At 34.7% G+C, this 12,570-nt stretch overlaps 1 protein-coding gene across 1 annotated transcript in view; it reads left to right on the top strand.

The window, feature by feature from the left end:
• Window positions 1-12,570, top strand: part of LOC111049916 (regulator of telomere elongation helicase 1 homolog) — a 29,343-nt gene extending 16,773 nt beyond the window's left edge. The window contains exons 9-12 of the mRNA XM_022336101.2: window positions 1,297-1,539; window positions 5,128-5,757; window positions 6,397-6,544; window positions 12,382-12,570. Of these exons, the coding sequence (XP_022191793.1) occupies window positions 1,297-1,539; window positions 5,128-5,757; window positions 6,397-6,544; window positions 12,382-12,455 (1,095 nt within the window). The 3' untranslated portion in view covers window positions 12,456-12,570. The remainder of the gene's footprint in view (window positions 1-1,296; window positions 1,540-5,127; window positions 5,758-6,396; window positions 6,545-12,381) is intronic.

Here is a 12,570-nt window from a genome sequence, read left to right as displayed (position 1 = left end):
CCTTCATTTACTCTCAGACCAACCTGTCGTCCTTCTCCCTCAATCACCAGAAAGGTTTCTTTCAATGCCCGATCATTCCTAGCAACTATAACTATGTCACTTATTGAAATTCCATTATCAAAAAATTGAAAACCTGAACTCACATATTATCTGAACTAGAATATTGTTTTCAAAATGCATAATGCATGAAAATTGAATTAGATTGGATTTTCAAATGTACCGCCATAAAAACCGCACAAAATGGCCGCTTCATAAGGAACACGCAAAAACCTTAAAGAGATATAGACCCACAATGCCTATGCCTTCCAATTGAAGGCCGCCATTGAGGTATTATATATATTTATATATATATGCATTGGTGGCATTGGTATGTAATAATCTTATGGGTTGCCCCCTCAATGGCGGATTTCAATTCCAAGTACGACACTAGCGCTGCATGTGAGTCTATGCATCTTTAAGGTCTTTGGGAACACGAGTGTCATGACCTGTATTTTATAGACCTTGTGTTGTAGATACTAAATGTGGTGCTATCTTGCAGAAGCCAGAATAACTAATTCATGGAAACTCATGGAAATTCATGGAAATTCACATGTGCGCGAATTTTTGATCTCTCTTTATAATGATATGAATGTTGCATCCCTCTCTAAGTATATTATTATAACTATTTCATATCTATTTATTTATAATAAATTCTGCATACATCATTATTATGCTATAGTTTGATGAGTAGGCCTACAGAGAGATGAAAAAATTCGCGCACATGTGAATGAACCTTCTCCCTGTGGATAGTAGTTTCCACGAATTGGTTATGCTGGCTTTTGCAGGATAGCAAAATGTACCTACAACATTACAAATCTAGACATCATTGGACTGGATACTAGCCATATTAAGTGTGCAATGCTACTGAGTTTACTGCTTATAAACATGCAGTTTTCTCAAGAGAAACGAGTTTTACCTTGAAGTGAAGTAAAAGCAGAGTAAATAAACCCACTTACTTTGTGGTTACCTTGAAGGGAAATTTTATAAAAACAGGTCACATTCACTGGATGAACTTAACAGAAATCTACATCATCAATTTAAAGGTTCTGAAAAAAGTGTAATCAACATGATAGAACGAGTTCTTGCATGTATTACTGTTAAAGGAAGCCATTTTGAGCATGTGTTGTAAAAATATATGTATACATGTACTAAGAGTAAAGTTTGAAAGATACATTAAACTACTTTCTTATCTTATGATGTGCGCTACTTACCAATCACTCTGTATAAATTCTAATTGAAAAGCATGTTTGCTTGCAGTCATCTCACTCGGGCGCGGAATGGTACCGACTGGAGGCGACCCGCGCCGTGAACCAAGCGGTGGGTCGCGTAATCCGGCACGCGTCAGACTACGGCGCCATCCTGCTGTGTGACAATAGGTTCGCATTCCACACCAACACAAGGGCGCTGTCAAAGTGGCTGCAGCCGCATGTCAACGTTTGCGATAAGTTCGGACCTGCCTTCTCGCTGCTAGTCAAGTTTTTCAGGGCCATTGGACCACCGGTGAGTCAATAGGGAGGGGGTGAAATTTTCATTGCTGCAAGAATTGATCGTTTGACGATGACAGTTGAAGGGGGTGTCAGTGAAACAATTTTTGACTCTGCAGCTTAATTTGGACTAGTTAGTAGGTGAACTTACCAAAAGTGCGCATCTTTATCCCCTCTTTTGAAGGTGTGCAACCGCTGAGTTGACACTTGTTGAAGCAATGAAAATTTCACCCCCTACATTGAAGCTGCTATAACAATGAGAGGAAAATTTGGAATAGTGAAATAATACATAATTTCAAAGAGAATTCAATGCTCTACAAACCTACGATAAGCATGAATTTTTACGATGCATTGTTGGAGAGTTATAAGCCCTGAAAGAGCAAAACATTGAATAAAAACCTGTCATTTTGACAACTACACACCTTCAAGAGCGAATATCTCGGGAACTGTTGGGAATATCTCAAAATTCCACTGAACAAAAAGTGTAGAAAATTTATTAAGCTTCATTTTTGAATAGTTAGTTATTTCGTTTGAACGTATTGTTTTCAAGATATGAGCGTGGGAGCAAAACACTGAAAAATGCAACATTTAAACCACCCTCATCCCCTTAGCACATTAGTTAGGAATGAGGACTTTTGATATGTTCTTCTCCTAACTAGTCTTAACAAAGCTGCAAAGTCAAAAATTGTGTTTAAAACATTACCTCCAAATTCCTTTGTCAATTGGTCTATTGTTGCAAAAATGGAGATTTCACAATCAACACTAAAGCTGCTGCAAAAAGTGTAGGGAAATTCGTAAAAGTGTGAAATTATACATCAAATTGAAGAGAATTCAATGCTCTATAAGTTCATAATCAGCATAGATTTTTCCATAGATTTTGAAAAAGTTGTAAGAGAAAACATTGAAAAAATATCGGAGGCAAATGTGTTTTCTCGAAAATTTCACACTTCAAGAGCGGATATCTCGAAAACTAGGGAAGATATAGAAAAAGTTGTGAGACAAATATTGTAGGAAATTATGCAAGCTTCAATTTTTTATATAACAGTTATGTCCGTCCGTAAGATACATAGTTTTCGAGTTACATGCGGGAAACCAAAAAATGGTACCTTTGAACCACCCCCACCCCCTTAGCACAGGGGTAGGGGTGGGGACTTTTGATATGTTCACCTCCTTACTACCCTAAACAAAACTGCGGGGTCAAACATTGTCTTCCAAACATTTCCCTCTATAACCTTTCTTTGACTGGACTAATAGTTATAAAAGTTGGTTGAAAATTTCTAGCAAAAAAAGAGTTTCATAAGTTTCGAACCGGCAACCTTTGATTCATGAACCGCGCTCTCTACCAACTATGTTACGGAGTCACTTGGAGAACGCCCTGTTTAATTGGGTTTTCATAGTTACGTAAACTTTGAATCACACATTGAATTAGAATAAAATGGAGTAATAACAATGAAAGTAAGCCCATGACCATCCTCGGTAAAATCAGAATCTTTATGCCAAAGCTAAAGTTAATCAGTTCAGTAGTTCAGACGTGATGAATCGTCATTCCTTTATGTCCTATCCCATACATGTATAAGATTACTCTTTCCTTTATTATTAAAGGGTGGCCACCTACTGGGAAAACCGGGAGAACCTTGGATTCCTCATGATTTTACTAACCGGGAAAAATACCGTGAATTCCTCATGAATTTCTCCAATTAATCGTGAATTTTTCATAAATTTCAAATAGTTTAGTAAAGAAGGGTTTTCCGTAACATATTCAATTATTAAACTTCCTATAATTTGAGGTTAGTCTATGCTTTTTTTAATGCTTCTTGATATACTGATCACAGTTCCTCTGGTGGAATCATAAAGTTTTTATGGTCCACGGGTGTAACTGAAGACTGTTGGCCTAGTAGATTTCACATTAATTTCTGGTTTCAATCGATTTGTTAGCTTATTTTGATTATAGAACAGTGAAAAGATTTGGCGCTCGCTTATCGTTTATTTTAAAATATAATTTCTTATCATATTTTTAGACATGATTTAAATCAATTACATTGCAAAATGAAATATTTTGATGGCTTCATTCTCTTTGGAATGAGACTTTCTTCAAGGTTTGAAGAGTTACCAACAGCCGGAATCGGCTATGGTACTGTACATACATATATATGGCTTCATTAGTAAAAGTATGACTCAGAATACATAATAAATGTTCCAATGTATTGATAACTTTGACATAACTTTCTCCTAGTTATTCCTTACTGGTTTTCTGATTAATTATTTACTATATTGTTTCGGTTAATTATTGTTATTAAGTTTCCTACATTGTATCTTGTTGAGTGATATTGTCATATATATATATAATTTGAATGTTATATTGTTTCCAAATGCTGATACATGAATAGCAACTCTATTTGTATGAAATATGTTCGATAACTAATAAAAATGTTGATTGATTGATAACTTTGACATTGTAGTCTATTTTTGAGAGGAATTTTTCGGTTTTAACTACTCACTGAGTATTGAAAATGGACCCTTTCTGAAAGCACTCCACCCACATGAGTAGTTAAAAGAACTTACTAATCCCTCACAAAAATAGGCTGTAGTGTAAAAAATTATCAATGTATTTGGAAATTTAAATATGCTATTTGCAGTTCGTCATGGAAGATCAAACTGAAGATATATCTCATGATGAATTCTTTGTGAATCTTGTTCCTCAAGTACTGGAACTCTACGTGGAAAATTTGAAATTTTACTCTGGAAAACCAGGAAGGAATTACTCATGATTTTTTCATTTTAAAATAGGTTGCCACTCTGTATTATCGATGATTCGTTTTATGCTATTAAATATATTTTATTGAATGTGTTGTTGAATATGTTGTATCTCTTATATCTATTCAAGAGAGAGTAGGGTTGTGTTTGTTCGTTTGTTCGCATCAAAACATGTCAACTTGTGGATTGCATACCGGAAAAACGGGGATGATTTAGATCTCCAAATTTTGCACATAGATTCTAAAAATATTAATCTCGTGCACCTCGATGCCCAAATTTCTAATTTCCTTCTTGATTTTCCAGAATGTTCAAATTTCATTCATGGGACATGAATATAATTATAATTGAAATGTACATACCATATGTTAATATAGAACAATAATCTAGAGAGACTACCTCTTCGAAACAGAGGTTACAATTGGTAACTAAATTAATAAACCAGTCCAATTTTGTTAGGTTGGCATTAAGTTGAGGAAGGTTTCTAAACATGATTTGAGTTATATTATTTTAGCACCAAGTTGAAGAACATATCTATACTATAATGAAGGATGTCATTGTATAGGGCATGGCCCTTATGACCAATAAAGATTTCTATTCTATTCTATAATGAAGGAAAGAACTGGCTCACACACTTACGGGATAGGAAAATTATGTTTGACGCAACAACACCTCTAAACTACTGGACTGAAATTCTGCATATAGATTCTCAATTAACCGAGGATGGTTCTAGGCCTACTTCAAACTCTTCAAGATTCCACTCGGTGAAGTTTTCAGTTTGTCAAGTATTAAAATAGACCCTTGCGGAGCATGGGTTACCTGCTAGTATAATATAAAATACATTATGTTGCAGAGAACAATCCGTAGTGATCAATCAGCAACGGGAGCCAGCTTCATCTACAACGGCGAACTGAAAGAAAGAGAAGAATCAGCGGAAGAGGTGTCCAAGAAAGAAGAACAAAGGAAGAAGAAAATCCAGCAGATAGTCGAGGAGAAGAAAGCAATGATGCGCAAAGTGTTAGCCAACACCATGCAGGCTGACAAACCTGACAAACCGCAGCCGAAAAACCTGTTGGCAGCGCTGGATTGTGCCGAGGAGGAGATTCTGACTAACGTCGTCGATAGTTCCAGCGCTAAGAGAACGGCCGACACTTCGTTCAGTCAGAACAGTGAGGATGTCCAAGATGCCGGCATAAGTAGTAGTGGACGTGGGCAGCTGGAAAACTCGACGAAAAAGCGGAGGATAAGGATTGTGAGGGGGAATGAAACTTCGTCACCTACTCCTTCTATCACTTCTTCTTCTTCTTCGGTGTCTTCTTCTGCTGCTACAGCTGGTAGTAGCGAGGGAGGGCGAACCGCCAATGATCTGGTGTCTCAATTCACTTTCGAAAGTGCCAGAGCTATCGTTGAAAAGTATGCACTGTCTATTGCGAGTATAGGCAAGCAAGATATAAAGGAGGTTGTACATGCGTATTGGTGGCTGGTGAGTTAAATTTTTCATTTTCTAATATATTCTCATTCATTTCTATAATATCACGTTTTCATTCTGACGATTTATTTTATCAGACTGGAAACAAACAATACATCAGATGAATACAATGTATGATTAATAAATAATAGATAAGTAAAAATACACACTAAGACTCCAATCAACACATGAATTCTTGAACTTGAAATAACACGATGTATGTAATATAACTCATGTATATACGATGTGTATGAGGCTACAAATATATATTTTTATAAATAATTATCAATAAATTCATTTCAATTCATCAACAAAATATAAGAATACAATGAGAAAAAACAATTTCAATAATAATTTCCAAGACCCACTGTATTGTATAGGGTAAGTCAATTATTATCCGCATTATAAGAAAGCAAAGTATACATCATCAAAGCATAAGAACAGTACTGTCAACATGAAAAATTCAATAATTATTACACGAAAATCCATTTACACAAAAATATCCATCATAGCAGATACAGTAAATTCGCATACCCTCGTACATGCATTCCTACTGTGTTACTCTTGTAAAAGTGAATTATACACTTATTTGTGGCAATTAACATTCTTACAAATATAGAGGAATAATAACAGACACCCATTTATCTTTTATAGGTGAAGCAGACGTCAAGTGAGGAAAAATTCAAGGCTTTCAAACTGGTCGTTACTAATTACAGATGGAACAGAAAAGTGAAGGATGTTATTGAAAGTCTGAGGACCCTTTTCCCTCCTCATAGTCCAGACACACTACTTCTGCTCAAAGGTAATACTAGTCATAGATGTTTTAATACAATTTATCTTTTTCAGAGAATTTATTTCATCACTATGCCTTTTTCATTCCTAATTTTTAGTCGAAAATATATCAGTCAACTCATTAAAAAATGAATTTAGTACTGTAAGTCAATTCATAGAGGAACGCAATATGTATTGGTGTATATTATAAAATCAAAATCACTTGACTAGCATGGGCTACTTTTAAAAAATATTCAAAAACACAATATAAGAGCAGAAACTACCCTTTATTTAAAATATTTTAGTTTAGTTTCGGTTATAGCCATTTCCAAGTTCAAAAAATTTTTTTGAATTATTTGTTTTTTCAAATATTAATGAAGGGTACTTTATGTTTTTTCAATTATTATGGATTTTATATTTGAGCGTTTGGCCGTTTTCACACTTACCGATTTTTCGGCAGACATTTTTATCACGACACCCAGAATGCCTTCTGATTGGACGAGAATCAGCTGTTGGTGAGAATTAGCCAATTTGAGAACATTCTGGGTGTCGTTATGATAAATTACGAGAACTGGTCTGGGCGTTGTAAACTCTGATTTTTTGTTGATAGTGGTTTACATCTTTGTTATATTATTATATTCCAAATTGCCTTGCTTTAGTTATTGGATTCAGTAATTATCTTGGACAATATATTTCTCTCTTAAGCTGCGTTTACACCAAAGTAATTAACAAAATGTTAATAACTTGATCCTTAAGGTGCGTACAGACTTTCGCTCTGCTCCGCAATCGAACGTCACTCGAGCAGATCGATTGATGATCGACCGGGGAGCAAGAGTGGAACGCGAGAAGAGCTAACATCTTCCGTAACGTTCATGATCGGTGCGAGGGCGGAACGAGGGCGGAGCGTGCGCGGGAGAGTTGGAGGCGCGTATATCTGTACGCACCTTAATAGACTCTATTAGATTGAACGGAACTTGACAAACACTTATGTTTATCATGTGCATGATAAATTATGTTCAATCTAATAGAGGGATTAAGTTATTAACGGAACTTGACAAACACATGTTCATCATGTGTATGATAAGTTATGTTCAATCTACTAGAATCTATAAGGATTAAGTTATTAACATCTTGTTTATAACTTTAGTGTGAACGCATCTTTAGAGTCACTAACATTACTCTAAATTCTTTCTTCTATAAAGTAACGTAATACCTTCATCCCCAGTATTAAGTCGGAAATCATACTGTAGATCACAGATACTCTTTATATTTATTAGTTCAACACTATTTTACTTGACTTGAAGCTATTGTCTTCAACTCACCTTCCTTGACTTGAATGCCGAATATTCTTCAGTGTACTAAAAAGATTAAGTTTTCAGTTCTAGAGATTTTTCTCTCTATACAGTCCTGTCCACTCAAATCCTGTAACATTTTTTGTGAAAATATTATCAGCATTAATGTGAAGAATAGCCCTGGTTTCCGTATTTTTTGTTCCCGATTTTCTTAAACTAAGTGTGCTTTTCATAACGAGTGCCCAATGATCTGACAACCATGTCTTTACAACCTCACATTGAAATAAATTTCCACTTATTGTAGTGATAATATTATTTGTACAGGTTCCCCGTTAGATAAATTTGGCATAATTATGTTATTGAATACGATAAAATTGAATAAAAGGTCCTCCAACTTATTAATAGTATTATCATTGCTCATAAAATCATAATTAAAATCACCACTTGAGAATAGGCTATCGGTGTACTTTAAGGCATGCTCCAATATACTAGTCTATCAAGGAATAGGTCTATGTCAAAATTATTATCATTATCAGAGTATGGTCTATATAAAGCTAAAGCTATTGTATTTGAGTTCAATAACTAAATAGCTGTTACCTTCAACACAATCTCTATTGAAATCTGATCTATACTCTTCATCTTCTCAATTTTATCTTTCCTTACATATTTCAACAACCCCATGTTTCCTGGTGGATCTACAGTGAGCATTCCCAATTAAAAAGCCATCATTGCTATCTCCTCTGACTCCACTCCAATGTTGATGATATTCAACACAATCTAGCTTATTTCAAATACATTCGACATTCCAATGGAAAATTGTTTTTTTCTGACTCTCATTACAATAATCTGATTCCGGGAGAATAATAGGAAAACTCCTTTCCGTTTTGTTAATTACAGCAATCATCTGTCAGTTCTGAATATAACATAATCTGAACATGGATTTGTGCTTTGTATCTTTTAAAAATCTGGTGTGGTACACTCACACAACTTTCCTTGCTCATTGAACTGTAAGCCTCATTCTTAAACGAGAATAATTTAGGGGAATAACATAATGACGATTGGCGGCAACATATTTGAAACTACGATCTACAAAGTCCATTTCTCAAGGATGGGGTGGACCCCATTAGTTTCCCAGGAAATAGACTCATGCCAGTTGATAGAGCTGATAAATAACTATACAGGGTATGAATTTGAAATAAATCGATCAAGTCATTTTTGAGAAAATCGTGAAAAACATAGTTTTTTAGTAACTATCCGCCATTTTTCTCAAGAATATTACGGAGCTCCTGCAATTTTCAAAGAAATGAAACTCATGTCAGTTAATAGGGCTTATAAATAGCTACCCATGGTATAAATTTGAAGAAAATCTTTAGAGCCGTTTTCGAGAAAACCGTGAAAAACATGTTTTTTTAGTAATTATCCGCCATTTTTTCCGCCATCTTGAATTGAATTTTATTGAATTTCTTATTGTCGGGTCCTCATGGTATAAGGACTTTAAGTTTAAAATTTCAATTGAAAAAGTCAATCGGTTGATTAGGAATGGAGTTATCGTGTTCACATACACACACAGACCAACACCCAAAAATCATATTTTTGGAGTCAGGGGACCTTGAAACGTATAGAAAACTTGAAATTGGGGTACCTTAATTTTTTTTTGAAAGCAATACTTTCCTTACCTATGGTAGTAGGGCAAGGAAAGTAAAAATGACCTGGGTTTGGTAATAACTGCTATTACACACACCCCACCACTGATCAAACTAGATATGTTAATACAATCTTCAACGTTAACAAAGGAATCCATCTCTGCCATTAATATCAGTAGAAAGAGCATAATTAATGGACGATACGGAGGTTGAGCCCAAGGATTGTACTGGGCCCGGCATAAAAACCTGACGATTTTTTAGGGATAATAACTAAAGTGTGTTTCGAACAATCAAATCATATAATTTATCATATTAAAAATCAAATTTTGCAATTTATAGTGAATTACATAGATTACTCACAAAGTTTTTTTATTTGTAGATTATGTCAGCCAAATGATTTCCGTTACTTTTCATGCATTCACTTAACCTAATTCTAAGATTTGCCATTGCTCGCTCAATCATCACTTGTGGAATTGCTTCAATTTCTCGTTGGATGGCCTCCTTTAGTTCTGTGGATTATTGGCTGCTCAATAACGGTAATTTTGTTTATTCGCAAATCACGAAAAATGTAAATGTTCCTCGTCACTTGAAAGAAAAACGGCATCCTCGTGGACATTTTCGAGAATGATCTCGCAAGTGGCTTTGCAATGTGCCCAACAATATGCATTAAGTTGTTGCGCTAACATTATCTTATAAGGATGGAATTTTAGGTCGTAATGAAGAATTCGTCGTACACTTCGACCAGAAATGGCTAGCGCAACAGCATGTTTTGCTGCTGAACGTCGTGGAGACCGTGTAACAGCTACTCGGGCGTTTTTCAGGCGTTCTCACGGTTCGTTTTTGTCCTGTTGGTTTCGTTTTTGAAGCGGACAACGTGTTCCTGAATTTCTTTACCCACAAGAAGATTCATATTCCTACTGGGAACAGGCGCGTGTGGATTTAAATTATTGAAATGTCTGTGACGTAAACGCTGTTTTGAAATAACCGAGTCATTATTTTAAAAATTCAATCACAATCTCTTGATTTTCACTTGACCACGACATACTGGCTACTGAAATGGCAAGAATAGACCTGTCATGTACAACATTCAGTGGTTCAAACATAACAATTACTACAAAATCGTCAGATTAATATGCCGGTCTCTGTATATAGCTATTCTATATGCTATTCTTGGGCTGAGTCTCCATCAATAATTTCAATAGCTCACCCGCAATTTGTTTTTTCCCATGCCTATTGAGATGGAAGCTGAAGCCCATGCCTAGTGTGAAATCTAGCCTGGTAAATTCATATGTTGAGCATGCCTAAAGAAAACTCTTGGGAAATTTATTGAACGGCAGCACCATTGAAGGACTCTATGCATTTGTTTACATGCAAACCTACCTCAAGATCATACCGATATGGAATTGTAGAGAGAATCGACCTTATTCCATCCTTCAGAATATAGACTTTTTACTATCGACTATATAGATTAGGATATTTATTTAAGTATTAATTTATTGTATAAAACACTGTACTCATAATAAATGTTATAACATTGGAGGAAAAACTAGGCTGAGCATGTACTATTTCTCTCCAAAAAAATTTAATAAAATGTTAATGTTCATAGGTTAAGGTTATGAATCCACACACTGCTTCGTCGCTTGATTTTCGGTCCAGGAATAATGATTTTAAAATTTTGAAGGTTGATGTAATACTTGAAATGAATCACAGAATGTATCACAATAATTTAAAAACTTGAGAACTATTTCACTTATTTGAAAAAATTGGATACAAAATCACAAACCTACTCACTATTATACAGGGTGATCTGAAAAAAGGTGCCCATCGGTTAGGGTGTGATTCCTCACATCAAAAGAAGAAAAAATGCTCTAATTAACATAGGAACGAAAAATGCTTAGTTACAAACTTAAACAGGGCGGAAATTTCGTCTAAATTAAAGTTCCCCTGCTGAAACGAAGCCCTACTGGTATTTGTTGGCTGTTAATTAAGATTTACTATTTAGCGTACTTTATGTAAAACTAACTGAAAAATTGAATAAAACCGTTTCCAGACCTGTAGCTACAGCAATTTTTTAAGATATGTGACGAAATAAGCGAAACTTGGTCCTGAAAAACAAGTTTCTTTAGATTTACTATGTTAAATGTACAATAAACACAACATATTTTTTACAGAACTTGTAAAAAATTTAATTTTGAAGAGGAAGGTGTAAAATACGTCTATTATAGACAAACGGAACCCTTGAAAAAATAACCCTTAATTACATACAAAACGCATGAAAAATAGACAAAATCTGTTAAGCTCTTTTTTCATAGTGTTTATTGTACATTTTACATAGTAAATCTGCTTCAAACCTTAAAGGAACTTGTTTGTCGGGACCAAGTTTCGCTAATTTCGTTACATATCTTGAAAATTACTGTAGCTACAGGTCTGGAAACGGTTTTTTCAATTTTCAGTTCATTTTATATAAAGTACGCTAAATTATACATCTCAATTAACAGCCAACAAATACCCGTAGGGCTTCGTTTCAGTAGGGGAACTGAAATTCAGACGAAATCTTTCACCCTGTATAACTTGGTAACCAAGCATTTTCGGACCTATGCTAATTAGTTTTTTTTCTTCTTTTGATGTGAGGAATCACGCCCTGTCTTATGGGCATATTTTTCAGAACACCGTGTATACAATTTATGTAGAAAGTTAAGTCAAGGGAAAATCTTGTTCCCTGCAATTTAAATCAATACTGCAATTTTAAACAATTATTTAAACAAATCTGGTTCCCTGCAATTTAAACTTCTTCTGCGACTAATGAGCTACAACATTGGTACGATTGATATTCGTAACAATCTAATGTAGTGTGAGCAGAGTTTCAGAGTTTTGTAATATTGTAGATGTATCAATTGATATTGTTGAATCAATCGATTTGTTTTTTGTTACAGGGTTCTCCATCATGCTTCTTCCCGCAGATAAGATTGAATTAAAAAATTTCTGTGATGCCAACAACATAAAATGAAACTACCTGTACTGAATTTGTGATAACGTTAACTATAAGTAATATTTCGAACTATTACCATGTAAAAATTATGTTCATAAATCAATTTATATTTTATTAAACTCTTATAAAATGA

This window comes from Nilaparvata lugens, chromosome 12 (genome assembly GCF_014356525.2).
Source record: "Nilaparvata lugens isolate BPH chromosome 12, ASM1435652v1, whole genome shotgun sequence".
Classification (NCBI taxonomy): Eukaryota; Metazoa; Arthropoda; class Insecta; order Hemiptera; family Delphacidae; genus Nilaparvata; species Nilaparvata lugens.
This window is presented reverse-complemented; position numbering and strand designations above follow the sequence as displayed.